The sequence below is a fragment of the Rosa chinensis genome, chromosome 7 (assembly GCF_002994745.2).
Source record: "Rosa chinensis cultivar Old Blush chromosome 7, RchiOBHm-V2, whole genome shotgun sequence".
In the NCBI taxonomy this organism is placed as follows: Eukaryota; Viridiplantae; Streptophyta; class Magnoliopsida; order Rosales; family Rosaceae; genus Rosa; species Rosa chinensis.
In genome coordinates this window covers 45,348,782-45,374,572 of record NC_037094.1, presented here as the reverse complement: position 1 = coordinate 45,374,572, position 25,791 = coordinate 45,348,782, and the positions used below count along the sequence as shown (strand labels likewise).

Below are 25,791 nucleotides of genomic sequence, written 5' to 3'. Positions count from 1 at the left end.
TAGAGCTTGTTGAGATCTCCAAATTTAGAGTTTGTAGAGAATTTATGATCGACCACTTACGTCATTGTTTCAATCTAATCCAATAACTCTTGGAATTTAATTTCTTGGAAGCGATTACGCTAAAAAATTCCTAATTTCTTGGAAGCGACTACGCTCAGAAATTTTATATGTTTTCGTGGTAGCCTTTTTCGCTCCGAAACTAACCCTAATTTCTTGTTCTCTTTCAGGATGAGTAACCTGAATAAATTAGACTTTGCTCTATTGGGAACAACTGACTCTGGATATCATAGGTGGGTTCGTGATGTCCGCCAACATCTCAAGGCGTATGGAATCTTGGATACGATTCTCGAGCCTAGGCAGGACGTGCTAACTGTTGAGCAAACTCAAGCTTTGGAAGTAAATAGAGCAGCCTTAGAGGCAAATAAGACGAAAGCCATCATCCTAATGACTCGTTATATGGATGATTCGCTCCAGTACGAGTGTGTGAATGAAGAAGACCCCAGAAGGCTGTGGGTCTCACTCGAAGATAGATTTGGCAACGTCTGTGACTCCTTGCTTCCTGACCTAGAAGTGACATGGCATAGCCTCCGCTTCTGTGATTTCAAGTTAGTTCTTGACTACAACTCGGAAGCACTTCGCATTAAATCCTTAATGGAATTATGTGGTAAAGAGATCACACATGCGATGTTGATTGAGAAGACTCTCTCTACCTTCCCGTCTCTGCATTGATGGTTGCTAAGAACTATCGAATAGATGTTACTGCAGGACAGATCACAAGGTTTCATGAGCTCGATTATTGGAGCTATGAATGTCGCTGAAAAGCATGACAACATCCTTGTGAAGAACTATAATTCGAGATCCGTGGAAATAGAGCATATTTCGGAATCCAATTATAGTCGCCCCCCTAAGAGAAGGTGCCAAGAGCGAAACCCTAACCTTAGGGATACTTCTGGACGTTCTGGTCCATATATCGCTCTACTTGGGAAGGTAACCGCCAATATAGGCGAACACGGAACCAAAGAGGTAAATGTGGAAAGAGAGAGGGAGGCAACACCTCTGGCCATGTTGGTGGCGCCACCAACACTAAAAGCCATCTAAATGACGCTTTCAAAGCACCTCAATCAATGGAGTTTGAGCAAAGAGATGTATGTTCTCGATGTGGAGTGTCTGATCATTGGGCACACATTTGTAGAGCTCGTGAAGAAATTGTCACTGCCTACAAAAGATATTGTGAAGCGAGAGAAGCTCACTGTGTGGAACAAGAAGATCAAGAAGATGATCTAGAGTGAAGGGTTAAAGACTACAAATCTGGCTGGGATCAATAGATCACCAATTCTGTTTAAGTCTTTATTTTTCCAAGAGATGTAATGAGCAATTGCCATATATTTTTATAGTAGATGCAAATGGTTTAGTCTCTCTTCAAAGTAGGCTCACCCAAAGTAAGTGTGATGTCTAGGAAGGTTCTAAGATTAGTGGTACTTAAGTGAGCCTTGCTCCACCGACATCTCTCTACTCACCTGGTCACATTTATTTTGGAATTATTGAAAGAAGTTAGACGACTACCATTGTTTTGCATTAGCTAATATTTTGGATTAGATTTTCTCTGGTCAAAGAAATAATGATGTAACTCCGTTGGCTTATGAATAAGATTACGAGTTCTTTTCATTATGACTCAATTTTGATTCTGAGCATATTACTTTGTGACTACGATGGCTGGGCCATCGGTATTAATTCAAGGACATGGATTAGCCCAAGTTCCACTTGCCAAATGGCACCTTGATTACTGTCATAGAAACTCTCTACGCTCTTAGGGAAAATCGTACCCTATAGCCAACGGATTCCATGCGAAAATGCATGTAGAGAAGGGAAATGAGTTCCTTTGCAATACCTCTAATGATTGCGAACAAAGGCGCATCTTAGAGAAGTTTATGCGTCTCTGTAGTGGACTCTATGTCACTATTCGAGCTATTAATCCAATGAAGTTATGAGAGAAGACCTCTTGGATTTAGACACATATTGGCTTTGTCACGATAGGATAGGTCATCCTGGTCATGATATGATGATCCGTGTACTAAAGACTTAACATGAACATCTTTTCTCTTGAGAGAAATGAAGCATGAATCAAAAGTTGATTCCTGGACTAAGTGTGACCGATGCTGCTGCTTAGGGTACTGCCTCCGTCCATCACCAGCCTAGGGCTAGAACAGTCCCTATCCATGACGCCATGGATGGCGTCCATCATGGTGATGGCGCCCCAGTTGATGCTGCAATCACCAACTTGCTTCAAATAGCATTTCAGACACTCAAGCCCAACCACAATCTTCATTGATTGCTTTTAAAGCCTATTGCTCGATTTACAAAGCCCGTTCCTTAGGGAAATTAGGAATGAGACCGTCCTATGCAAAGGATATGAAAATACTCATTATGTTCTTACATAGAATCCGTAGGGATTCTGTGGACTAGTTCAACCAACTTGCGGACGTTTAAATATCTCATGATGTTGGTTGACACGCAAACACGTTGGTCACTTGTTGTGCCATTGTCCACTTATACTTCTGCTTATGCTACACTCCTAGCACATATCGTACAACAACGGGCTCACTTCCCGGATCATCCTATTCAATCAATTGGATTTGACTATGCTAGAGAGTTTAAATCGAAGACTTTCGATGGTTATTGCATTAGGGAATGATGTTGGACATCATATCCTCATGTACACACCCAAATGGTCTTGCGAAAACGACTACGATGGTAGTCTGGACATTGGTAACGCGCACCAATCTCCTTATATCCGCTTGGGGTGATGCAATATTGCATGCAACTATGCTAATTCGTCTACTACCTACCGCCACTCAATGTATCTCTGCGTTACAACTAGTGACTGGGTACAAGTATTGTACATACGCATATTTGAGTGAGCCATTTATGTGCCAATTGCGCCGCCACAGTGCTCAATGATGGGTCCTTATAGACGAATGGGCAACTACATTAGATTTAAGACTCCAACAATCGTCCGCCACTTAATGCCCTTGCAAGGCGATCTCCTTACCGCTAGATTTGCGGGTTGTCACTTTGATGAAACAGTCTTCCGGTCGTTAGGGGGAGATAAGAACACGGATGTTCAGCATGAATGACAGAAATTGTTGTGGCCTGTCCTCACTATGTCTCATCTCGATCCCTGTTAAAGTGATGAGAACGCACAAATATGCTGCAAACATGCCTGCAAGGAAGTACGTCCCTATGAGACGACGTAGCGCCACCCTACACGGAGGTAGGCATGACGCCAATGCTAAAAAGAGTGGCACTCTGGCGTTATAGGCCATGGCCCCAGCTAGGATGTGTGGGAGGCCCGTGAGTTCGAAGGATACTTTGACACATTCTAATCTTTTGATCATCAAGACTCAAAATCCGTCTCATGAGAATCTTCCAGGTTATGGTTATCGTTGGGGGACACCTCAACGTCAAAACCTATTCCTGAGAATATAGAGCTCTATGAAAATTACACTAGTGTACATGAGACGTGGGATAGAAACTCCATCATAATTGATGATGTAGTCACGCACTTCGTTGCACATGAGTTTGCTGAGTCCGATGATATCGAACCACACTCCGTTGATGAATGAATGCCAGCGTAGAAGAGATTTGGCCTAAATAGAAAGATGCGATCCAGGTTAAGTTGGATTCTCTAACAAAGAGGAAGGTTTTTGAGCCAGTGATGCCAACTCCTCCTAACATAAAACCTATTGACTAATGAGTTTTCGTTAGAAAGCGTGATGAGAAAAAGATATGGCAATCTCGCCTTATGGCACAAGGCTTCTCACAAAATGCCCTGGAATAGACTACGATGAGACATATTCTCTCGTAATAGATGTCATTGCACTCCACTACCTTGTCAGTTTGGTAGTTTTCAAAGAACTGAACATATAGCTTAGAAATGTGGTCATTACGTATCTATATGGGGATCTAGATATGAAATATACATGAAGGTTCATGGTGAACTTCATTTACCCAAGTCAAGTGGCTCTAGACCACGGAGCACGTTTACAATAAGATTGAAACTCTCACTAAAGTGACTACTTGATTGGGAAGGGATATGCCCACGCGTTTCTATAACAAGTTTCGGATTCCATCGCGGTTCATGTTGGACATGATCTTCACTAGAAGCCCTTAAAAAGTTAAGGGAAACCTCTGAACACTTCAAATCCGAGTTTGAGATGAAGGATTTTGGGAGAACACGATTATGTCTCGGTTTGGAACTTGAGCATCGTGTTGATAGATGCTTAGGCATTTTGACAAGGTCAAACCTTCAAGCACCCCCATAATCATCCTTAGTCTTGATCCTGAAAATGATCCTCTTCGTCTGAAGGATGATGACGAAGATGTGCTAGAGGCAGAAGTGCCTAACTCCAATAGGTGCATTATTGTACTTAGTTCAATGCACAAGACCGGACATCTCATTTGTAGTGAACTTGTTAGCTAAGGTATAGCTCTGTGCCAACGCGACGCCATTTGATTGGTGTAAAAGATATCTTTCAGTACTGGAGATGTACGATTGATATGGGCTCGTTCTATCCCTATAGCGAGATGATGGATTCAGACTCATCACACACCAGGAACGCCGCCAACACTGGACTGCGTCCATTATCCCCATCCCAAAACAATATGTGTTTTGGAAGGTTTTGCTGACGTTGAGTATCTCTTTGACCCACACAAAGGTCATTCCCAAACTGGTTAAGTGTTCACCATGGGAAAAGACCGTGATATCTTAGAGGTCTACAGAACAGACCTTAGTCACTATATCTTGGAACCATGCAGAGATTATTGCTCTTCATGAAGTGGTTCGTGAATGTATATGGATTGGATCCATAATTACGCATGTTCGAACAATTGTGGTTTGAAGTCTGCCACAGATTAGCCTACGAGCATTTAGGATAATGCTGCTTGTTTTGAACAAATGAAGCAAGGCTACATCAATAGCGATCACACCAAGTATAATCAGCAACAATAAACTCTCCTCAAGATCAAAGTGAACTAGGTTCGATCTAAGGACAATATGGCAGACTTGCTCACTAAGTCATTGTCTAAATTCCACTTTCGAGAAACATGTTGGTAGCATCGTTTGCGGAAGTTATCCGAACTCCAATGACCATAGTTGTCAGGGGCAGATGCAGACATCAGAGGGAGGTGTCTACATGTATGGTCTCGAAACGTGAAGGTTGTGTTGTGCTCTTTTTCCCCTTCGACCGAGGTTTTTTTTGTCCCATTGAATTTTTGTTACTCGGCAAGGTTTTTAATGAAGCAACGAGAGAAGCACCACATTTGGGCAACACAAGGGGGAGTGTTCAAGTAAACCCTAATTTGTGTTTGGCCCAAACTCTAGGTTACTTGACCTAATGGTAATAGGGTTAAATTAGAATGATATAGGGTTAAATTAGAAGGATATAGATTCTCATTCAATATACGATTACTTTCCTTGTATGATTGAGATTCTATGCATTGTAATCCTCTATATAAAGAGACTCATATTATCAATGAGAATACACAACAAATTTCTCTCAATTTCTGATTCCATAAAACAATTATGATTTTGTTACGAAAAATATAATATATTTTTAATTCTTTTATTGGTATAAATTAAATTACAGATTTCATTAATTTTTTTAATTGAATATATTGTATAAAGATATTTCTGAAAAAAAAAAAGTTAGATAAGTAAATTTAATACTGAAATTAAAAAATAGGGTATAATGAGCGAGCAAGTACGGTGGACAAAGAAAAGAAAATAATAGGGTGTCAATAAGTAAGACCTAAAACCCTCCGAATGGCCACCTCAACCGCCGCCAGATCTTTTTTCCGGTCATGCGCCGGCCGAAGCTGCGCCTCAGCGGCACGGTTCGCCACTGAAGCGAAAACTGCGCGCCCACCGTTTCGCATCGGAGCCAAGCAACCTACATCATCTCCCGCTCTCAGGTAACCAAGTAGATTAGAGTATGTTTTGATTTAGCATTCAAAGATTTTCTGAAATTGGATATGATTTGTGGTTGCTGCTGTAGGTGTCCTGTTGAATTGAGCTTCTGTGTGGAGTCGATGCTGCCTTACCACACTGCCACAGCTTCGGCTTTGATGACTTGCATGCTTTCCATCACTCGCCGCAGTTACGGCTGGCTTCCAGAAGGTGATTTCCTTTACTCAATTTTCATTCTTTCCCTGGCGAATGCTGCATTGTTTGGAGTTCCAATTCTAGTGTCAAATTAGACTTTCTGCCTTTTGGTGCAACAGGAATTAAGTAAACTAAGCATATTCTTTTCTGAAGACAGTGGTTAGGAGTGAGGAGTCCTTTCCAATGTGTGGTTTTCTGTATTAAGTCTTGAACCCAATTTCGAAATCCAACTATGTATATAACATAAAATTCCTTCTCTCTTTTATTTTTAGCTTGGTAAAACTAAGAAATGACCATGGACTGGACAAATGAAAATGGTACAAAAGAACATCTTTTTATTGTTGTAGGCTAAGACAAGACTAGATGAAGATCAAGAAGCGAAGTTGGAGTGACATTGATTTTTTAACTATCAAGCTTTTACATTTGTAGGGGTGCTATCATCAGAACATTTCTATTCTTTACTAAATCTGTAATTCTTGTTCTTAAAAACTCTTTATGTAGTTCATCTGATATATTGAACTCTTTAATAAAACCAAGTGGCAATTTTTTTTTGTGGTTGAGGCTTTTAGGGGTTTTATTGGGTATGATTGAATTATAAATTGTTATTACTGTTAGAGATACCTGTTGTTAAAGTTAAGAGTATCAAGAATTCTCTTGGTTAAAGATGTCTTCTGTTCCCCTCTCTACTGTTCTTCTGTCACCTCTCTTTTTGTTCTAGTCAATTTGAAAATGCTAACTCAAGGTTGATATATAGATGTTTTCTTATATCACCTGTTTAAATTGAATTTGAAAAATGTCATTCCACTCAGATCATAAAGTTAGTGTACTGATCACTTTTATTTAATCAGCTTGCAATGATGATGAATGATGATGGCTGATGAATGTTTCAAGGATTCAAGGAAGTTTTATCTACTTAGTCTTCAGTCTAAGGCAGTGACTGCTGGTAATACAGGATTTTTTTTTATGAGATGCAGAAGAGACAAGTTGCATGTCCTGAGCTTTTAAACCTAGATCAACTATATAATTGGTTACTTTTCTCTAGGCATAAACATAATTTTTTCTTTTTCTTCCTGTTTTGAGACGCTCAGTATGTATCCCATAGACCTAACATTTGAATGTCACATTATGTAATTTCCTTTGTAATGATGTTTATGACCAAAGATTAATGCTAATATTACATTCAATCAGCTTGCAATAATGATGCATGATCAATTTCCAATGAGTCCAGTAGAAGTTTTGTTCAAAGTTCATGCACTTGAAGAGAAAGAGACTTGGAAGCGTTAATGAGATGCATATTTACAGGACTCTAAACTGAAAATAAGCCGTTGCAGTGCTGTTGTTTCTAGTTTATGATTTCCCTTTTTTATTTTTGGATTTAGTCTAAACACCATGAGGATTGAGATGTAAAATTTGTATGACTTCAGTATCTACATATACATCATCTTCTCTGCAATGTTACCATTCTGTTATCTTGGTATAAGGCGGCTTCTTGTATCTAGCTTTTGATTTCTGATATGGTTGATTTAGAAAAGGTTTTTACATGTTGTAGTTCAAGCGTTTGAGTTCACAGGATTTTGGTTCATAATATAGAAAGTTGTAAAGATTGATAGGGACTATGAGCTGACATTCTTTGAGTTCACTTCCTCATTTTGCCTCTTCCTTTATGGATTTGCCATGTCCCTTTAAGATTTTGCCAGTAAGGCTTTTCAATCTGTCCGCAGATTCTTGGGGAATGCAGATCCGTCCCTTTCAATCCTGAGCTCACTTCAAACATCATCCATTTCATCTGGTCACCTTGTGTAGAGCATCAGACATTCTACACTCATTACACATATCAGTATGTTTTCCTGTTTAGTTTTCTATTGCTTGCATCCTCTGGAATTCGGGGTGCAGTCAATGCTTGCATTTATCTGTTTAAGCACATTAACGAACGCATAGTTGGTTTAATGGCAGTTTACTGCTGCATATAACACTGGTTGTTTAGTGGGAAAATGTGGTTTAGGCATAGTTCGTAGTGCACGGAGTCTTTATTCTTATGTTTTCGTGGATCAACTCCTTTGAATAATGATCATGGTCTTTTCTATGTGCTCATTTCCGCAGGTATATTAATTAATATGTGAACGGGGTTTGGAGCTTATGGTTCAGAGTTTTGGGGACCACGGGTTGTTTTTCTTTCCGAGTTCCAAGAAACGTTACTGACGTATAATTGAAGTGTCTCATGGATGCATGATAGTTTAACCAAAGCTGTTTTTTATATGGACAAAACTTGGCTGACCAGCCATGGTCAGCAGTGGCTGACCAACACCAATGAGGACATGACATGTGTTTAATTTTATGTTATTTTAGCAGAATAGTTGTACCCACAAGACTGTGGTGATGACGTTGGGTAGAGAGAGAAGAGAGAGGCAGCGTTTTGGTATAGGAAGATAAAGTGAAATTGGACACATGTCGTGTCTTTATTGGTTTTGGGCAGCCAAGGCTGACCATGGCTGGTCAGCCAAGTATCTTTCTTTTTATATACAAGTTACAAAAGTGATTTTATATATATATATATATATATATATTTTTTTTTTTTTTTTTTTCTTTTTTCTTTTTTCTTTTTGAAAATGGAATTAATTAAGTTGCCCAAAGCTAGCCCAAAAGACTGAACTTACTATATACTAATAAGTCTGATGGACAGACCCAAACAGATAATAAAGTAAAGGAAATTTAATTTTCTACTGGGCTCAACAAGAGCCAGTATAAGGAAATGACACCCTCATAAAACAACTGAAATAAAAGCCCAAAGAATAAGCCCAATCCAATACAGAAAACCTAGCTACTGCAGACCACCTCGCGCCGCCGACCACGCAGAACTGCCGATGTGTTGCAGGAAGCAGAACACCAGGTAGTTCCATACTGTACATCCGATGCCAATCAAAGTCTATAACACAAATCATATGAAATCCAACAATCCAAGGGATAAAATCCCTCAAAACAACACCATACTCTCCACCATAGAGACCCATACCAAGAAAGCGTCATGGCTGTCGAAGGAGGACCTAGCACCAGAGCCAAGAACCAAAACTATGGAGAATGGAGGGTGATGAACCCATGCGTGAGCACCCATACTCTACAAAAGTGATTAGTGATAACAACAATATATTACATTTTCAGTTTAAACCAATTGTTCTACATTAGTTCTTTCGATGTCTTGCCAGTTGGTTTATCTGCTGTTGGTGCATCTTCTGTCATAGTGAGCAGCTCATTTCTGATTTGATCAGCAGCTCATTTCTGATTTGATCTGAAGGGCTGCCACTAAAATTAATGGATGAAAATTATGTAAGTAGTGATGACTTGTAAAAGTTTCAAATAGTACAAATACTTGAAAGTGTCGTAAAAGCAGAACAATATTAATGATGTGGATGCATGTGTAATGATGTGGATGCATGTGTAATGATGTTTCAGCAGGGAATGAAATGTAACTTTGATGCTGGTTTACAAGTAAAGTTGGATGAACTTGAATTAATATGCTGCATAAAATCAACACACTTTCTATCATCTGGAACATTCAAATTCCTCATCACTCAACTGAACTTCTCTATTTTAATTGAAATAAACAAAATTACCTACCAGACTTTATTTTAATTGGTTTCTCACTGAATACAATGCAAAAACAATAAAACATTAACACATGGAATAGCAAGTAAAACCATGCATGGTAAGATGGAAAAAAAAAAAATCAAGTAAATAAATAAAGTCCAGCCTCACCTCTTGGGCATCAGCCTCAAGATCAGCTTCTTCTTCATCCTCTTTTTTGTGAGCTGCTGCATAGACATCAGCTCTTTGCCCAAGTCAACTCTTTTCTTCTCAGTGTAGCCAGAGCCTTCCTCTTCTCTTCAAGAACCTTCCAAATATTGCAGAAGATAGCTATTAGAAATGAGGAAAAAGGATGGTGAAAACTTAATGATGTTTACTGGGCAGCAATCATATCAAGAAAAATAGAACGAAAATCAGGGTTTTCCTCACTACTTCCATGTTTCAAGTGAGTTGGATACTTGGATTCACTAAAAGATAAACTTAAAATTGCAAAGATAAACATAGACTTTGTACCTCATCATGATCAGTAAATCTTCTCTCCAAAGTAGAACTATTCGTGTTTAGCCCCAACCTCTCAAGTTCGGCTTCAAGCTTTGCCTCTATTTCACTCATCGACGCTGAACTCCTCAGCTTTCTACTGATACGAACTCTGCCATCATACTTATCCATATTCTGTTAAGAAGATTTGGTCTAAATTTAAGATCAGCAATGATTAGCCTGTGATCCTCCCAGGTTTCTTAGAAAGCAACATATATAATTACAAATTTAAATACATAGGATTCAAAAGAACTTAACTTGATGATTTGATTTTCTACAGTTGACCTGCAAATAATTAAGAACACCATTAAAATCAAGTAACTGCAACTAAATTTAAATCAATCATTACTTTTCATCTGAGCCTCTTTTTACTTACAGCTGCCTACAATTAATTCGGTGTCTCATGTCCAATAAGACCACAATGGTTGCATCGAGGAGGTAGATTCTCATAATCAATCTCTCTTTCAACCATGATAGATGAAGGGAGAGGACCAAGCAGATCAACATCTACGAATACCCGAGCATAGTACCCAAATCTCTGCTCCTTTGTTGCCGCATCAAGTTGTAACGAAATGCCCACATCACGGGGAATTTCCATGATGTGTTGCTGATGCCAGTACTCATGGCTAAGACCAAAGATTCTTATCCATATTTGAGTATGGGTTTAAGGAAGAACATCCCCCGCGGCTGCCATTGCGACAGCCGAAATATTCCTGACTCAAGTGTGCAGGTGCCACCACCCCAAACCTTGCGCAGGTCAGCTTCCGAATCAAAATGGAGATCATAATACCCCTTGCCAATTGGAACCAGCCTCCGGACCCAGTGGCTGCCATAATTCAGAGAGGCTTTTAAAGCCTCCATTTTCATTGGAGTTGAATCTTTCCGAAGATGAAGACGCCCAATCAGGTTGGTGCGATATGCCTTGAGTTGCTCCTGGTAGATCGCTTCATTAATATATATATCTTGACGAACACAGTATCACCACGAATTGTAGAGGAAGGAAGCTGACTGATGGAAACATTATTCTCTTCTGTTCCCGCAAGAATGGACACAAACGTCTTAGGTTTCTAAATTTTCGGGGCAGAGGAAGATGATAGAGGCCGTGAGTCAGAGAAAACCCCAAGAAAGCTCCACGGGCAGACCACCTGAAGTTCGCCCAATGCGGAGAACCGCGCCAGAGCGGCCGCAGTCTGTCAAAGGAAAAAACCCTAGCTTGCTTACTGTCAATTTATATCAGGCGCGTGTTCAAAAGACGACTTTAACACCAACAGGACACCAAAGTCGAATCATAAACATCCAACAACCCCACCCCTAAGTACTTCAGGAAGAGAAGTTCTTAGATAAGGCAAACGTACCAGCCACGTGAAGATAGATTGTGCTCTGTGACACCAATTCATTAACCAAAATTTATTATGCATCAATTTGTGTGGTAAGGTAATTATATTTATATTGTAACACCTAAAATTTCGACAAAAACATAGGACTGCCATATATTATATTATTCCCCAAACAAAGAGAACATATACTAACCACTGCAAGTGGCTTAGTGGTTCTTGCTTAATTTGGGTATGCTCCCCAACCTAAGTTCGAACCCCGAAGCTGTTAAAGTGGCCAGACATTATGCTGCAATGCACAGTTGGAGCATTTCACATGCGCCGAATGAGTTTATCTTGGGCCTAGAAAGCTTTTGAGTTCCCCTTGACAAAGTAAAAAAAAACCACAAGTGCTAGACAAACGGTAAAAATCCCACGGAAGTAATTCAGGGGGTGCTTGTGCATTAAAAAGAACATGGTGATGAGCACTTAAACTAAATTAACATGGATCAAACCTTAATTTTCACAATAATTTCCCAAAACGGAAACAACTCTAAATTCAATTTCAAGCAGAAATAATAATTAATTCTTACATACCGAAAATGGAGAGAACTAAGACTTCAATGTAGAGGCCCAAAACTAGTCACATAGTGGCAAAGAACTTGGAACTTGGACGGACGAAGTAGACGGTGGTGGCAACGGCGATGGTAACAAGTAACTGAACAGTGAGGATTGCGTAGACTTTGCGAATGAAATCCCAGCGGAGCTCTGGGCTTTCAATCATTAATGGATAGAGCCGGTAGGCACTAGCGGACTTAGGATTTTAATTTTGTGGGGGCGAGATTTGATTAATATGTGTTGCGCCCAACGGGTACAATGAAATTTAGAAAGAATGTATAATTAATGTATAAAAGTTATGACTATGTGCTGAGTTTCATTTTAAGTGGGGGTGCTCTTAGATTTTTATTAAACTTTTTCATATCATATATGGTAAGTATGTTAATTATACTTAAGTTTGCAAAATTTTGAGTGACGGCAGCAGCCCCCATTGGACATGTGCTAGGTCCACCAGTGTCGGCAGGTAACTCTGGCTTCCAAGTCATTCTTGGGGTAATGGGGTTCAACATTGCGGATTAGGGTTTATGGCAAGTTGGCAACCGATTCGAACAAGTGAACTGGAGAACGGGAAAGTGTGAGTGAACTCAACTGCCTAGCACCCCCTTTTATAGGCCATGTTTACTAATTTTAAGTTAAATTAATATCTTCTTCTTTTTTTCTTTTTTCTTTTTGCCGTTCACTTGGGAATTTCACAAAATACGAATGTCAGTTTCAAATACAGTGTATGGAAGTACTGTTTGTGGAGTTTTTATTTTATTTTTTATTTATGTAGAAATAACAACAGGAACCAAACAACAACACGAAACCTCTCGGAACGCCCCTGCCCAGCTGATCCAAATGGAACGCTGGGGACACAAACATGGAAAGGCAGAAAAACCAAACAGAAGGACTAGGGGCATTATGAGCCAAATCAGCAAGCCTGTCTCCCACAAAATTAGCTTCTCGGTAGATGTGTCGAAACACAACATAATGAAATTGAGCAGCAAGCCTATTGATATCTTGAACTAGAGCCTTAATCCTCTATGGGATAGTAGTCCTCAAGTGAATGAAATCCAAGAGAAGTTTACAATCACCTTCCACAATGACATTTTGATACTTATGTAACAACGCCATATGCAATCCATCCCTTAAGGCTGTAGCTTCAACAATAAGAGCATTAATGCTACCTAACCGACGATAAACAACAGGTTTCCATCAGAGTTTCGTCGTAGAAAGCCAATGGTAGCAACATTTTGTCTTATTGAACCATCAAAATTAAGCTTCATGTGTAACTGGTCAGGCGGCTGCCATTTGATATGGAAAAACTTTGACACTTTAGGACAAGAGAACTTCGGGTTAGCCTTACAGTAGTTGACCCCCAAAAGTAAAAGCCACAAACACCATTTTATTAGCTGAGGGGGTCAGATTCTGAAAGATCACTTTATTCTGAGTATGCCAAATAGACCAAGCAACTAAGAAAACATGACTTAAAGCATTAACATCTGAGTATTGATTAGTAACAACATTTAACCAAGCAAATAGAGAATCAATCATAATATTGGGAATAAGCATATTAGCTAGTTGCCAAACCCGTCTGGCAAAAGAGCATGCAAAATAAGATGATCAAGAGATTCTGTAGCAGAAGAGCAGAAAGGACAAGCAGAGAGAATATTAGGATTAAAAACGGAAAGACGATCTCTATTCTTTAAACCTCCTCTATTAAGTGACCAAGCCAAAATTTTACCTTCGGGGGAATATTTAGATTCCATAGTTTTGATAAAAGAGGGGCCTTAGAGTGAGCAGGGGTATGTTGTGATTGCATCCAAGAAGCACTTTTAACAGTAAACACGCCAGAGGGGGGACGGGCCCCAAACAAACTCATCTACAGTATGAAACATTGGCATAGGAATAGCCACTATTTGACTAAGGCCCCATTTGGGATTGCTTCACTTTTAAAAAAATCAGCTTTTGTTCAAAATTTTAGGTTTTATTGTATTTGGTAAATAAATAAAAAGAAGCTTTAATTGAAAGTTATAGGTCACTGACAACAGATTTTAGAAGCAGCCCATAGGTTGCTTTTAGAAGCTGTTGTAGATCAAAACATGCTCTGCAGTTATTTTATGTACTAACAGGACTTTTAAAAATATTATTTACCAAACACGAAACTGTTTTAATTCATATCTGATTATTTTCAAAACACAGCAACATAAGTTTTTTTTAAAAGTCACAGCAATCCCAAACTAGCCCTAACAATGTCATCAAGCAGAAGCTGTAAGAGAGCATCTCTATTCCAAGAAAAATTATGAATAAAAGAAGAAACCTTGAGGGACCAATCCAAATCATTTCGTTCATGTTCAGGAACAAGATGATATAAAGGAAAGGGGAGTACCCAATTAAAAGACCAAAATAAAATAGAATTACCATCACCAACTATCCATCTTAAGCCTTCACAAAGAAGGTCTCTAGAATCTAAGATTCCTTTCCATGCTAAAGAAGCTGCAGTCTTTTTAGGAACTGTGAGAAAATGATGGTGTTTAAGATATTTTCTTGTCACTATCTGAACCCATCAATTCTAAGGTTGGGTTAGTATTTTCCAACCAAGCTTAGCCAAGGCAGCTCTGTTAAAACACTCTGCTGGTCTAATTCCAAGACCTCCTTTCTGTTTAGGTAAGCAAGCTTGCTTCCAAGCAATAGAGGGCTGAGTATTACCCCAAAAGAAGGATCTACATTCTTTATCTAATTTATCAGTAAGCTTCTTAGGACATTTAAAACAAGACAACATATGGTTAGGCATACCTGAGAGGTTGGATTTGACTAATGTTAGTTTCCCACCTCTTGATAGAGTATGGGATTTCCAGCCAGCTAGCTTCTTCTGCATTTTTTCTATAAGATCGTTCATATTTAAAGGATCTTAATTTCCAACAGACTATATATATTACGCACACCCAAACATTTCTTAATAGAGGATTTATGCTGTATTCCTAAACAGTGAGCAATATCACGCTTGATTGAAGAATTAATATGTGCATAAAAATAAATATATAGTAGATTTGTGGTAATTGATTTGTTGGCCAGAATCCTCAACAAAAGTAGAGAGAGTGGTAATAATTTGCTTAGCCACAGAATGAGAAGCCTTGGCAAAAATTAGGCACCATGAGTAGAAGTAAGAATTCCCACCTGGAATCTTGCGCTCTCAGCAAGCTTATTGAACATTCTGATAAGCGGTTCCATTGCTAAAATGAACAAGTAAGGCGAAAGGGGGTCACCTTGTCTGATTCCTCGAGAAGGCCTAAAACAACCTTGAGAAACGCCATTAATCAAAATAGAAAAAGAAACAGTAGATAAACAGTTCTTGACTAAGTCAATCCAGCTTTGGTTGAAACTAAAATTATGAAGACACATGAAAAGGTAATCCCAATTCAAAATTTTGGTTTCATGGCGGTAAAACTAGATCCAGCTTGTGATGTTTCCTGTTGAACAAAGAAAAAATTTCATGGGCAATGAGGATGTTATCATGAATAGATCTACCCGGAGCAAAAGCACCTTGGTTTTGAGAAATACATTTATGTAACAAAGGTCGAAGACGCGCCACCATGATCTTCGTAATAACCTTGTAAGCTACACATTACACAGACTAATTGGTCTATAATGATTTACAATCTCAAGATTTTTAGTTTTTGGAATAAGAACAATATTTGTTTTATTTATAAGTGAAAGATCAATATTATGATTGAAGAAATCAGACACTAGTTTGAATAACGGATCTTTTACCTGATTCCAGTAGGATTGGTAAAATATAGCATGAATGCCATCAGGACCTGGCACTTTAAGAGGACCTATATTAGGAAGAGCTATGTATACCTCCTCTAAGGTGACAGGCTGCATTAAAGAGTGATTATCTTGCACTGTGATACACGGCTCTAAGCAAGAGGTAAATAGATTCAAAGCTTCCTTAGAAGGATTACTAGTATTAGTGAATCTTTTCTTGAAAGATTGGATAAAGATGGAAGCAATTTGCTCCTCATCATTAGTCCAATAATCCAAGTCATTCTTAATACGAAGAATTTGATTCTTCTTTTTTCGAATGCAAGCTTGCATTTGAAAGTATTTAGTATTTTTATTTCCCAATTGAAGCCAATTTGTTTTGGCTCTTTGGGCTCAAAAAAGTTCTTCTTGTCTAAAGAGGGCTTCTAATTGGATCATTAAGTTCTACTCTTGTTGAACAAGCAGAGAAGAATGAGTAGAAGGATGGGAGCTTTGAATAGCTGTAACTGTGCATGGATATCTTTCAATATTTGAAAAATGTTTCCAAACATCGAGAAGTTCCACTCTTTAGCTAAAGCTTGAAAGGCTAATACCTTAGACGTAAAATTTTCAGTAGCATTTCCATTAGTGGCAGTTAACCAAGAAGTATTAACAATGTTCTTGAAATCAGGATGTTGAAGCCACATAGCTTCAAGTCTGAAATTCTTTCGTTTCTTAGTAGTACCGGTATTAAAAGAAAGATAAATTGGCCCATGATCAGAGCCATAAATAGGTAAATTATTTAAAGCCACATAAGGAAATAAAGTAAGAGCTGGGCAATTAGCCACAACTCGATCTAGTCTTTCACTAATCTTGTGGTCATTCTGCTGTTTATTTGTCCAAGTAAACATATTCCCAGTAAATGGAAGCGACACTAAACAGGCCAGCACTATTTAAGAAATGTTGAAATTGAATCATATAACGGTTTGTTGATAGGAGCACAAAGTGTGACATTTTTAATATATATTTTCCCTCATTTGGCTAAGTTATTTTCTTAAAATTAATAATTATAATATAGTTTATGTTTTTAAGTACTTCATGGTCGGAAATGAAGAAAAGAGGTGAAAAAGAGCAGAAATGAGCATAAACTAAGGACAAGTCATTTTAGAAACTTTCCTCTTTCATTTTAGGAATTATTTCCTATTTTGTTTTAGGAAACTTTCTTCATTTGAACTTTTCTATTTCTGATTTTCCTGTTTTAATGAGAGTCCATCCCATTGAAAACTCTTGACTGATGAAATCAAGGAAAACTTAAAAGAGAGGAAAACTTGCATAAATCAGGAAGAATTTGAGGAGATAAAATGGAGTGTTTATAGTCAATATTTATTCCTAATTATCTTATTTTCTATTGATTATAACACTAATTAAATTCTGATTTTTCTTGATTGTAGGAGTTTATTGTGTGCACAATTCTCGGAAGAAATTAGTGCAATTCAAAGGAGAGGAATAAGGGATGTATCTGGTCACTATTTAAGGAAAAGAAAGAGCATTGCATGATTAACTCTAGAGATATCTAGGGAATATATCAAGGGAAAAGAGATCAGAAATTTCATGACTTTGTCAAGAGAAAATCAAGGAAATTTCAAGGAGAAATCACCTCTAGATGAATGGCCATGATTGCATCACAAGAGAGGGGAATTCCACTATAAATAGCAGCCATTCTCAACACCAAGAGCATCACTTCCTGACCAAGATAATTTCCTGGCCTATCACTTCCTAGCTAAAAACTATTCCATAACTCTGCCCAATTCACTTCTCAAACCTCCATCACTTACAAGACTATGACCACCATCCTTCCATCAATCTACGAAGTTCTTAGGCGCTGAGTCAAGGACGCTCCACCACCATAGCAGAGACGAGTTCATCACCTTGTTGCTAAGCCGCTGAGGAAAGCTTCAAAAGTGTAACTATGACTCTACTTATAATTATTGTTTCGGTTTTGTGTTTTTGGATTTGCGAGTTGTGTAATTGGAGACATGAAATTTTTAGAATATTTTTATTAATATTTTTGAGATTTTCAGTTTATTATTAAGTTAATTTCGAGAATTCTTTGATGATGCATGTTACAATCTTGTGCCCTTTTACGTGTTTAGGTAATTTTCAGAGTTAGGTTAATAAGTTTGCATGTTAGAATCACGCTGAGTATTCATGTGTGTTTGCTTAATTTGCCAGGAGTAATTATTATTTGTTAAGACGTTGAGTTAAACAACTAGTAATTAGTTTTAAAGAGTGGTAAAAATCATGCTTTAATGATTAAACGATTCTGGAAATTACGTGTTAATTGCTATGTGTAATGACTAATTTGCACGTGTGAGTTGATTCGAAGACCAGATCAGATAAATGGGTTGGACCATGACAGCTTTTCATTTGGGCTCTTATCTAGCATTTAAGATAGGCACGTTTTTATAGCATGTTGAAATGAATTTTCTGTTTTTACACTTAGTAATTTTCGAGTGGTAGTGGTCTAGGTGACGAAAGTCGATCATTGTATAGTTTTATTTGTTTTATTTTTATTTTAAGTAGATTAGAACCAAATTTCAAAACCCCAATGTTATTCTTTTATTTGTTAATTGATGTTTTAGTGTAGGTGTACCCTACAATTCCCGGACTGAACGATCCCTGCTTATCCTATACTGACAACTACATTTTGCAGGGTTAAATTGTGAGGCTATTTCAGCCGCATCATTTGTAGTTCTAACTCCTTTGTGGAGCCTTCATATCTATAGGTTTATTAGCTAAATGGCAAATATAATAATACTATTTGCTTCTCATGGATTTGTCTTTATTTTGTTGTGCAAAGACCTTGTGTGTGTATGTGTGTGTGTGTGTGTGTATTGATACAGAAATGAGAAATGGATCGAGTAATCAATTTCTTTACCGACTTTTAGTTTGCATAGATAGTGCCATATGGCTCCAATCAATAATACCGAAGCTTATAACATGTAGTTGTAATTTCCTCATAAGTCATGACTACAATTGACGTCCTCTTTATTCCAAAAGTTCATTGAGTACCTCGAAAAGAAGTACATTAGTTTTTTAGTAATAACAAAAAATTAGTTCGCAGAGTCAAGAAGATCCATCCTCCATGCAAATATGAAATATTGAGATACATCTCTAAAAAGAAAAAAAAGAAAAAAAATGGGATTCATTCCTCTAATTGGCTATTGCCTTCCAAGATTTGGAGGTCCTACACCACTTCCTGGCCTCCCTTTCTAAATAAATATTTTAAAAATCATAAACTCTTGGAAAAAAGAGAGAGAGTAGAGCTTGAGTATCAATGTCGACAAGTGGTTTTAGACTTATTCAAAAAAATAAATAATAAATAAATAAAACAATAAAGAAGAGTAGAGCTTAGCTTCACTTTAATTCACATAAAAAATGGCAAAGATTAATACTGAGCAGGTGGATAAGGGAAAGAAGATTGTTATTGACCCTATGCCAAATGTGAATGCAGATGCTAGAGAGGGTCCTTCATTCGCACGAGCATCTCCTCCTCTTACTATAGCAGTGGTTGTTGATTCGGAATTGAACGGGGTTATGGATATTGTTGAACAAACTTCAATTGTACGTTGAAACTACTAGTCCATTTGTTGTTAAGCAAGCCATTGTTCCAATAATACAGGAGGTAGAACAAAATATCTCAAGCCCAGTTGCAAGTTCAGTTTCAACAAATTCTCCGGGTAATGTTAATGTCTATATTTCCACTGGTAATAGCTTTGAGATTCTTTTTCAAAGGCAGCAAGGCAAGAGCATTATTGCAGATGAGCAAGAGGCAGTTGGAGAGCGCAATGACACTATAGTTGACACTAATAATATAAATTCTACTTTGATAGAATTGCTCATGATGCTATGTTCTGTTGGGGTGATTTGAAAAATGAAAAACCCCTTGGTCATCATACATATGCTCAGGCTGAGATAAGTCCGTTGTGTTCCAGAATTGATGAGGATGAAGCAACTCTAGAAGATGAGAATCTTCTTAAGTCTCTCTCAAACACTCAAAATAAAAAATTGAAGGCCAAGAGAGATTCACGAGAACAAGATCCTTATCCTATCCGTAATCAAACGCCCGTTGTGAGTCTTGATCTTTGATTCAATTAGCTCTGCTTAATCTTACTTATGTTTGGTTGCCTTTTGATTTAATTGTTTTTTATAAATAGTCTTGCCTTCATGTTCCCCACCTTATGTGTTATCTTTTTTATTTAATAAATTATTTTGATTGTCAAAAAAAAAAAAAAAAAGGTAAAATCATTACTAGTGAATACCATTAATTATTGGCCTATTTTTCCTCGTGACACAAACTAGTGCATGCAAATACCTATGGTAATTTATAAATACGTATGCATACGAAACTGTAATGGGGCAATTAGATCTCAACAAAAACTTAAGCTGGTATAGATCAAAGTGGTCAACGCTTGACGAGTTGACGTCGCAATTAGATTTCTTAAATGCAATCCGGAAGTGGGTATTGAGTAACTATACATAGGGATAGACTCAAATGTGTAGAGATCGATTTCAAAAAATTAATATTGGAAATGAACCCTTGTTTTTGGGTCAGAATCAATCCATGTGTGTCTCTCTTTTAGTTTATCCAAAGTATCATCCAAATTCGATTTATATCAACAATCGTATCTACAACTTGGGAGACAAAGAAGAGGGAGTACAATACTGCAGCTTTGAACTTTTACTAGAGCACATCCAAGAAGCAATCTGGATATAATGTTGTGAAAATTGTTTCGCTTTGATTCCTTCCTCCTGGTTCCTTTATATATGCGAGAATAATTTTAGGGTTTTGCTGTATTTTAATTTACTTGAATTGTGATTCTATTTCATCTATATGCACGTAACCTAGGGTCGTCGAAGATACCTAGCTTGATGTATGTCATACCCTTATTTTTTAATTTTTTAATTTTCAATAAATTAATGTAGTATATTGAACCGGTTAACAGGTTACCCACTTAAATGTTAACATGTGCCATTTTTAAAAATAAAATTTAGGGTACTATATTAACAACACATTCTTTCTTGATATGTAATATTATTTAGAAACAAGTAATAAATAATGTCAAAATAATAAATTACACCTAGTAGAACTAAAATTATGACTCTTGACCATACTTATTGTAGTTATTATAATTGAGTGGTCAGAGATGTACTGAGTACTTACATATATTTTGCTCTAATATTAAGTTTACCATGTTCACAACACAAATGTTGTCAGAATTGTAAAATGATTGATAATCTTGTAAATGATATAGTTTTTGAAATAGTTACTACAAATAGAATAAAAGTTACCACTTTTACATAAATTGTTGTGGTTTGTGATAACATGTGTAGTTATTGTAGTAATCATTTCATTAATGATAAAAACATAAAGATTTACCACTCTGACAACAAATTTGTTGTCACGCTTGCTAAATTGTCCACAAACTAGTACATTAGTTTAAGTGGAGTAATTACTACAAATTAATAGAACAAAAATGACCATTTTTGCATGTGGATTGTGGTAAAATGCATACTCATTAAAGTATTCATCTCATTAATGATAAAAACATAAAGATAAAGATTGGAACTTCTATATATTTTACTGTTGAGGATGTTGATCGAGATTCCATTTTTGTGTGAGATGATCAATATATTTCTCACGTACGTAGTGCTGCTCCATTGGTATCGAGCAATTTTTGCCAAGATTGATATCGAGTAGAGGCAGAATTGCAGAAAACTGCCCTTTCCCAGGCTTACCTCTATTCCTATCCCAAACTGCTCGTATGATATTTGTGAGGCAACCTGTAATAACGAGAATTTGGTGAAAATTTGAATGGCGTGTTGTTGCACTTACACATATCCAGAATAAGTACTGCTTGATGATTAGACTCGAGAGATCGAAATGAGAGGAAGGAAGTATTTATTGTTGGCAATAATTAAATATCTGGTTTGGTACTAGGCTAATTAACTGTATTCCACTACTCAGTTGCTCGTAGAGTTGTAGTTCTATTCCTCAAGTTTTCTCTTGTTTGCAGTAATATATCACCTACATAAAGAAGAATATGTTTTTACATTTCACCATCTGTATGCAATTTCAGTGAATCTGATTATGAAGGAAACTTCATGAATAACCACTGACCAGAGAAAGAAATAATTGTAAAATTTTGAAGATTTACATACTTTTTACCATGTACAAAATTAAATCTTAGTTACATACAAAAGTATATGTCATTTCCTTTCTGTGCAGCTGTGCTGATCTACCAAAAAATGAAAAGAAGTCGCCGGCCGGTAGCAAAAGTCAATTGGTATTATGATAAGATAAACAGGATAACTCGACCTTAATATGGAGCAAAAGGAATTTAGTTAAATTGACTTCAATCTTTTTCTTTTCTTCCATTTTTAGGTTTCTCTTGCGACAAGCATAATATGTACGTTTATATGTGAATGTTTTCATGTAAACCAAATACTACGTCGATCAACGTATATAAGACGGGAAGTAATAGTTTTTTAATGCATCCAATGATTAAATTGATAATGTATCCACAACCTAATGGAGATCGTTTTGGCATTATCTATATCATTTGTACTCCCTATGTGCTGGTTGAAATTCAATTTCAGTCTGTATTATCAATTTTTTTTTTTATCATGGTCTTGTTAAATCTTTTTTGGTCTTTGGTATTGCACACCAAATTTTATCTAAAACTTACACTTGAATTACACATGCGCAAATATACTGGAGTCGGGCAAATTGTTGGACTAGAAAATGGTGATGAAATAGTCGGTTTGCACAAAATGTGAGTTTCGTAGATATGAACACTGTTGTTTTTGGCTTAGTCATATCATTTTGGATATGATATATGTAATTTCATGGTACATATTGGAAGATAGCAAAATCCCTAGCAATTTGGTACTCACTAGAGCATCTCCAGTCCTTGTATTATCATTTTTAGATTTAGATTTCAACAACATTCTCAATTGAGACCAACTGCACACCGACACTATCGTATTCGGTTTAGTCGACGGTTTGGCTTGAGACCTTGAGTAGACTAAACGTACAACCGCAAAATAATTCATCTCTTCTCTCTCTCTCTCTTCCCAATATCTGGTAGCATTCTATCGTGAAATGAACAGTGAATAGCGATTATAGGATTACTGTCTATCTTTCCACGATTGGGCAATAGAACGCTAACTGAAAGATCGATCGGTTCCAACTTTGACGCTGGAAAATCGAACACCAACAAAATCGTTTCGGTTCGTGGTTGTACTAAAAATAATCGCCCCCAACTGAACCTATTCCAACCCTACTACAAAAGGAACATAGATTTTGGTGTTGATAAAAGCATCTCACATTCTAAAGGACGCAAATAATTAAAGAGAAGACTACATGCATGCTCTGCTATTCTAAGCTGTTTGCCCGTTCCAATGTCCTTCCAAAATAACACAACCCATCATTCTACCCTGCTCACCTTTCCTCACCATACCAATTATTCACTACCGGCTAGTGGCTCCCGGAATCAGCTACGGTTGCTCTAACAGTTTCTAAAGCAAAGCCACGCCCATCATCAGAATATTAGACAAACCCAGAAAGATTCAGAACCAACAACAAGTGGAATCCTCACTCAGCGATCATTGTTTCATTATTAAGCTCCAGACCTCATTCCTATAAAAAGAAATGACTTCTCCTATGACTAACCTCAGAATCAACAATAAAAAATTTGCTTTCAGAAAGCTTAAAGCAGCAAGTTTAGAACTTTTTGCTTCAATGACTAGAACAATTACCTAAACCCAATTCTCAGCAAGTAACAAAGAGTATAAAACTTACCCATCTGGCAATTTAATTATCACAAGGCACCAACACAATGAATTAATGATCAAACAAGTTACCCAGAGGGTGAAAGCATTTTCCAGTTCCACCAAGATTACAAAAAATGAAGAATCCCTCAAACACCAGAAACCTGCATTACACAGAAAAACAGAAACGCAAGAAAGAAAATTCCATGTAGAGGCAGAGATGAAGTAACAGAAACTGTTTAGCTTCATAGATGTGTGAAACTGGCAGAGGAGACCCAAATGGTGAAAAATCCATCTGAATCATGAAAGCATAAATGATCATAACGTCTACTGCATAGATGCATATACTTCAGATAAGTTCAAATAACAAAGACAAACTTGGGGCTACCATATTTATAACAATGTAATTTACTGCAGAATAACACACGAACAACATATGAAATCCGAGAGGCTTCAAGATCATACATCCTGCGCGTCCACTTTTCCATGGTATACATCCAACAATTGAGGTACTTGGTCAAGATAGCAAGTGACAAACTTATTTAAGAAGTAATTCTCTGGCTTCATAAAAACAGCAGTCAAACTCAACTTCTTCTCTTCTATCAATCCTTTCAACAACAAAGCTCTAACAACTGAACACCTTGGGATGATTCTCTTCTCCAAGCTGTACATAAAAACATAAGGAATCTTTGCAATTGTTTGTGACTGCCACCCCATCTTGTTCACTAAGAAATCCATTGTTCCCATTATTTTCTTCTCGGACTTGGTCATGCACAGTGGACACACCCTGAAGGCACACAGAATATCCTCATGAGACCAACCCCAGCTCCTATAGGCCGATTCACTTCTCTTCCATGTCTGCTTCCAATACATTGCATGCAAGGCTTGCACAAAGAACATCTTTTCAAGATCAAATCCAATTTCTTTGACCTCACTCACAAGTTCACTGAAAGCTTCAGGCTTTCTCATCACAATCTCAGCGTGATATGTCACCAAGGAAGCGATACACGAGTCGGGCATGCCCAATTCTTTGAGAAGCCCAATATTGGGTATCACATTCTTTGATAGGTTTGCCCCGAAAATCCATGAGTTGCGCTTCCAAATGTAGACGACCTTGGAATCAGAGAGCACCACGCTTTTGAGGAAGGTATAACAGGGTATAATGCTGTTTTCCAAGCTTGGGGTCAAAAGAATTGGTTTGTGGCTCAGCATTTTTGCAAGGTCGAGCCTTGAGATTCCTATGGAGCACAAAAACTCAAGCTTTGGCAAAAGGTTATTCTTCACATCGGCCACCAGAATAAGTGGGTATCTCCGCACAAGAGTTGAGATCTGGGTGTCTGAGAACTCATACTGTCTAAAAAGGGCTAAAACAGAGTCTGGTTTCACTAAAGATTGAAACTTTACCTTGTGGGACGCTACAACGGCGGCTTCTGGGGACAGCCTACATGAGTTAACCAGGTAAGAGACTGTAAAATCATCGGAGCTGCTGGTCAGTCTTTTTGTACAGAACCACTGATTTTGAAAATCAAAATGTGAAGCAGCTCCTGCAAATCCTTGGACTCGAAACCGGTTTCTGCACAAAAGACTAGAAAACATTGTGGATGCTGATCTGAGGCTCTTGCTGAAAACGTAGGAGAGAGCCATAACTGATTTCTAAGGGTGGAGAATAGGAGCCCAATTCTGCCGCACTAAGGTTGTGGTTCTCCGCACTGTTTATACACCGCCACGTTCTCTGTCCATTGCATTTGGGCCAAAAGTCTAATCTCTACCGTCCATTGCATCTGGGCCGCCGATTTGTATGTTACTGCGCCGTTGCCTTGCCGGTAGAAAGGGATGAGTTCTGTTGTGAATTTTAGCATTAATCAGGTCTTCCTGTTTTGAGTAGGAAAATTCAATTAATATGCATGTGCTTGGCACGTGAGTTTGTTAATTAGCAGCTAATTAAGTTAATTAGGGTTTCTTCTCACAAAAAAAAAAAAAAAAAAAAAAAAAAGGAAAGTCATTTAAGTTTAATCAATTAATCTAGAG

At 37.6% G+C, this 25,791-nt stretch overlaps 3 protein-coding genes across 7 annotated transcripts; 1 reads left to right on the top strand and 2 right to left on the bottom strand.

The window, feature by feature from the left end:
• Positions 1–5,775: 5,775 nt before the first annotated feature.
• LOC112175845 (protein NUCLEAR FUSION DEFECTIVE 6, mitochondrial) lies at positions 5,776–8,488 on the top strand. 3 transcript variants are annotated; one of them, XM_040512143.1, is made up of 3 exons: positions 5,776–5,970; positions 6,054–6,175; positions 8,261–8,488. In XM_040512143.1, the coding sequence occupies exons 1-3, from the start codon at positions 5,822–5,824 to the stop codon at positions 8,278–8,280; spliced, it is 291 nt and encodes a 96-aa protein (XP_040368077.1). In that variant the 5' UTR covers positions 5,776–5,821; the 3' UTR covers positions 8,281–8,488. The 3 variants fall into 3 exon arrangements, with proteins under 3 accessions (XP_040368077.1, XP_040368076.1, XP_024169361.1); XM_040512142.1 differs by lacking the exon at positions 8,261–8,488 and adding an exon at positions 7,349–7,559; XM_024313593.2 differs by lacking the exon at positions 8,261–8,488 and adding an exon at positions 7,009–7,342.
• Positions 8,489–8,851: 363 nt separating this feature from the next.
• Positions 8,852–11,503, bottom strand: LOC121050326. Of its 3 annotated transcripts, none has more exons than XR_005802676.1 (5): positions 10,653–11,503; positions 10,535–10,561; positions 10,253–10,411; positions 9,911–10,046; positions 8,852–9,457 (listed from the first exon to the last, which is right to left on the bottom strand). XR_005802676.1 is itself a non-coding variant. In XM_040509946.1 (5 exons), exons 1-4 carry the CDS (start codon positions 10,781–10,783, stop codon positions 9,978–9,980), a joined length of 363 nt encoding a protein of 120 aa, XP_040365880.1. In that variant the 5' UTR covers positions 10,784–11,503; the 3' UTR covers positions 8,852–9,457; positions 9,911–9,977. The 3 variants fall into 3 exon arrangements, 2 of the variants coding, with proteins under 2 accessions (XP_040365880.1, XP_040365881.1); XM_040509946.1 differs by having other exon boundaries at positions 10,253–10,388; XM_040509947.1 differs by having other exon boundaries at positions 8,852–9,451; positions 10,253–10,388.
• A 12,719-nt stretch (positions 11,504–24,222) lies between these two features.
• LOC112177985 lies at positions 24,223–25,407 on the bottom strand. Its single transcript, XM_024316213.1, has one exon. It carries the CDS (start codon positions 25,405–25,407, stop codon positions 24,223–24,225), a length of 1,185 nt encoding a protein of 394 aa, XP_024171981.1.
• Positions 25,408–25,791: the final 384 nt, after the last annotated feature.

What these genes read in the sequence shown, in the direction of transcription:
- LOC112177985 (XM_024316213.1), bottom strand. Translation starts at nt 25,407, where the DNA reads ATGGCTCTCTCCTACGTTTTCAGCAAGAGCCTCAGATCAGCATCCACA.
- LOC121050326 (XM_040509946.1), bottom strand. Translation starts at nt 10,783, where the DNA reads ATGTTGATCTGCTTGGTCCTCTCCCTTCATCTATCATGGTTGAAAGAG. An exon ending in CGAATTAATTGTAGGCAGCT is followed by an intron (nt 10,562 to 10,652) that starts GTAAGTAAAAAG and finishes AATTATTTGCAG; the next exon opens with GTCAACTGTAGAAAATCAAA. An exon ending in GTAGAAAATCAAATCATCAA is followed by an intron (nt 10,389 to 10,534) that starts GTTAAGTTCTTT and finishes GTATGATGGCAG; the next exon opens with AGTTCGTATCAGTAGAAAGC.
- LOC112175845 (XM_040512143.1), top strand. Translation starts at nt 5,822, where the DNA reads ATGGCCACCTCAACCGCCGCCAGATCTTTTTTCCGGTCATGCGCCGGC. An exon ending in ACATCATCTCCCGCTCTCAG is followed by an intron (nt 5,971 to 6,053) that starts GTAACCAAGTAG and finishes TTGCTGCTGTAG; the next exon opens with GTGTCCTGTTGAATTGAGCT. An exon ending in TTACGGCTGGCTTCCAGAAG is followed by an intron (nt 6,176 to 8,260) that starts GTGATTTCCTTT and finishes TCATTTCCGCAG; the next exon opens with GTATATTAATTAATATGTGA.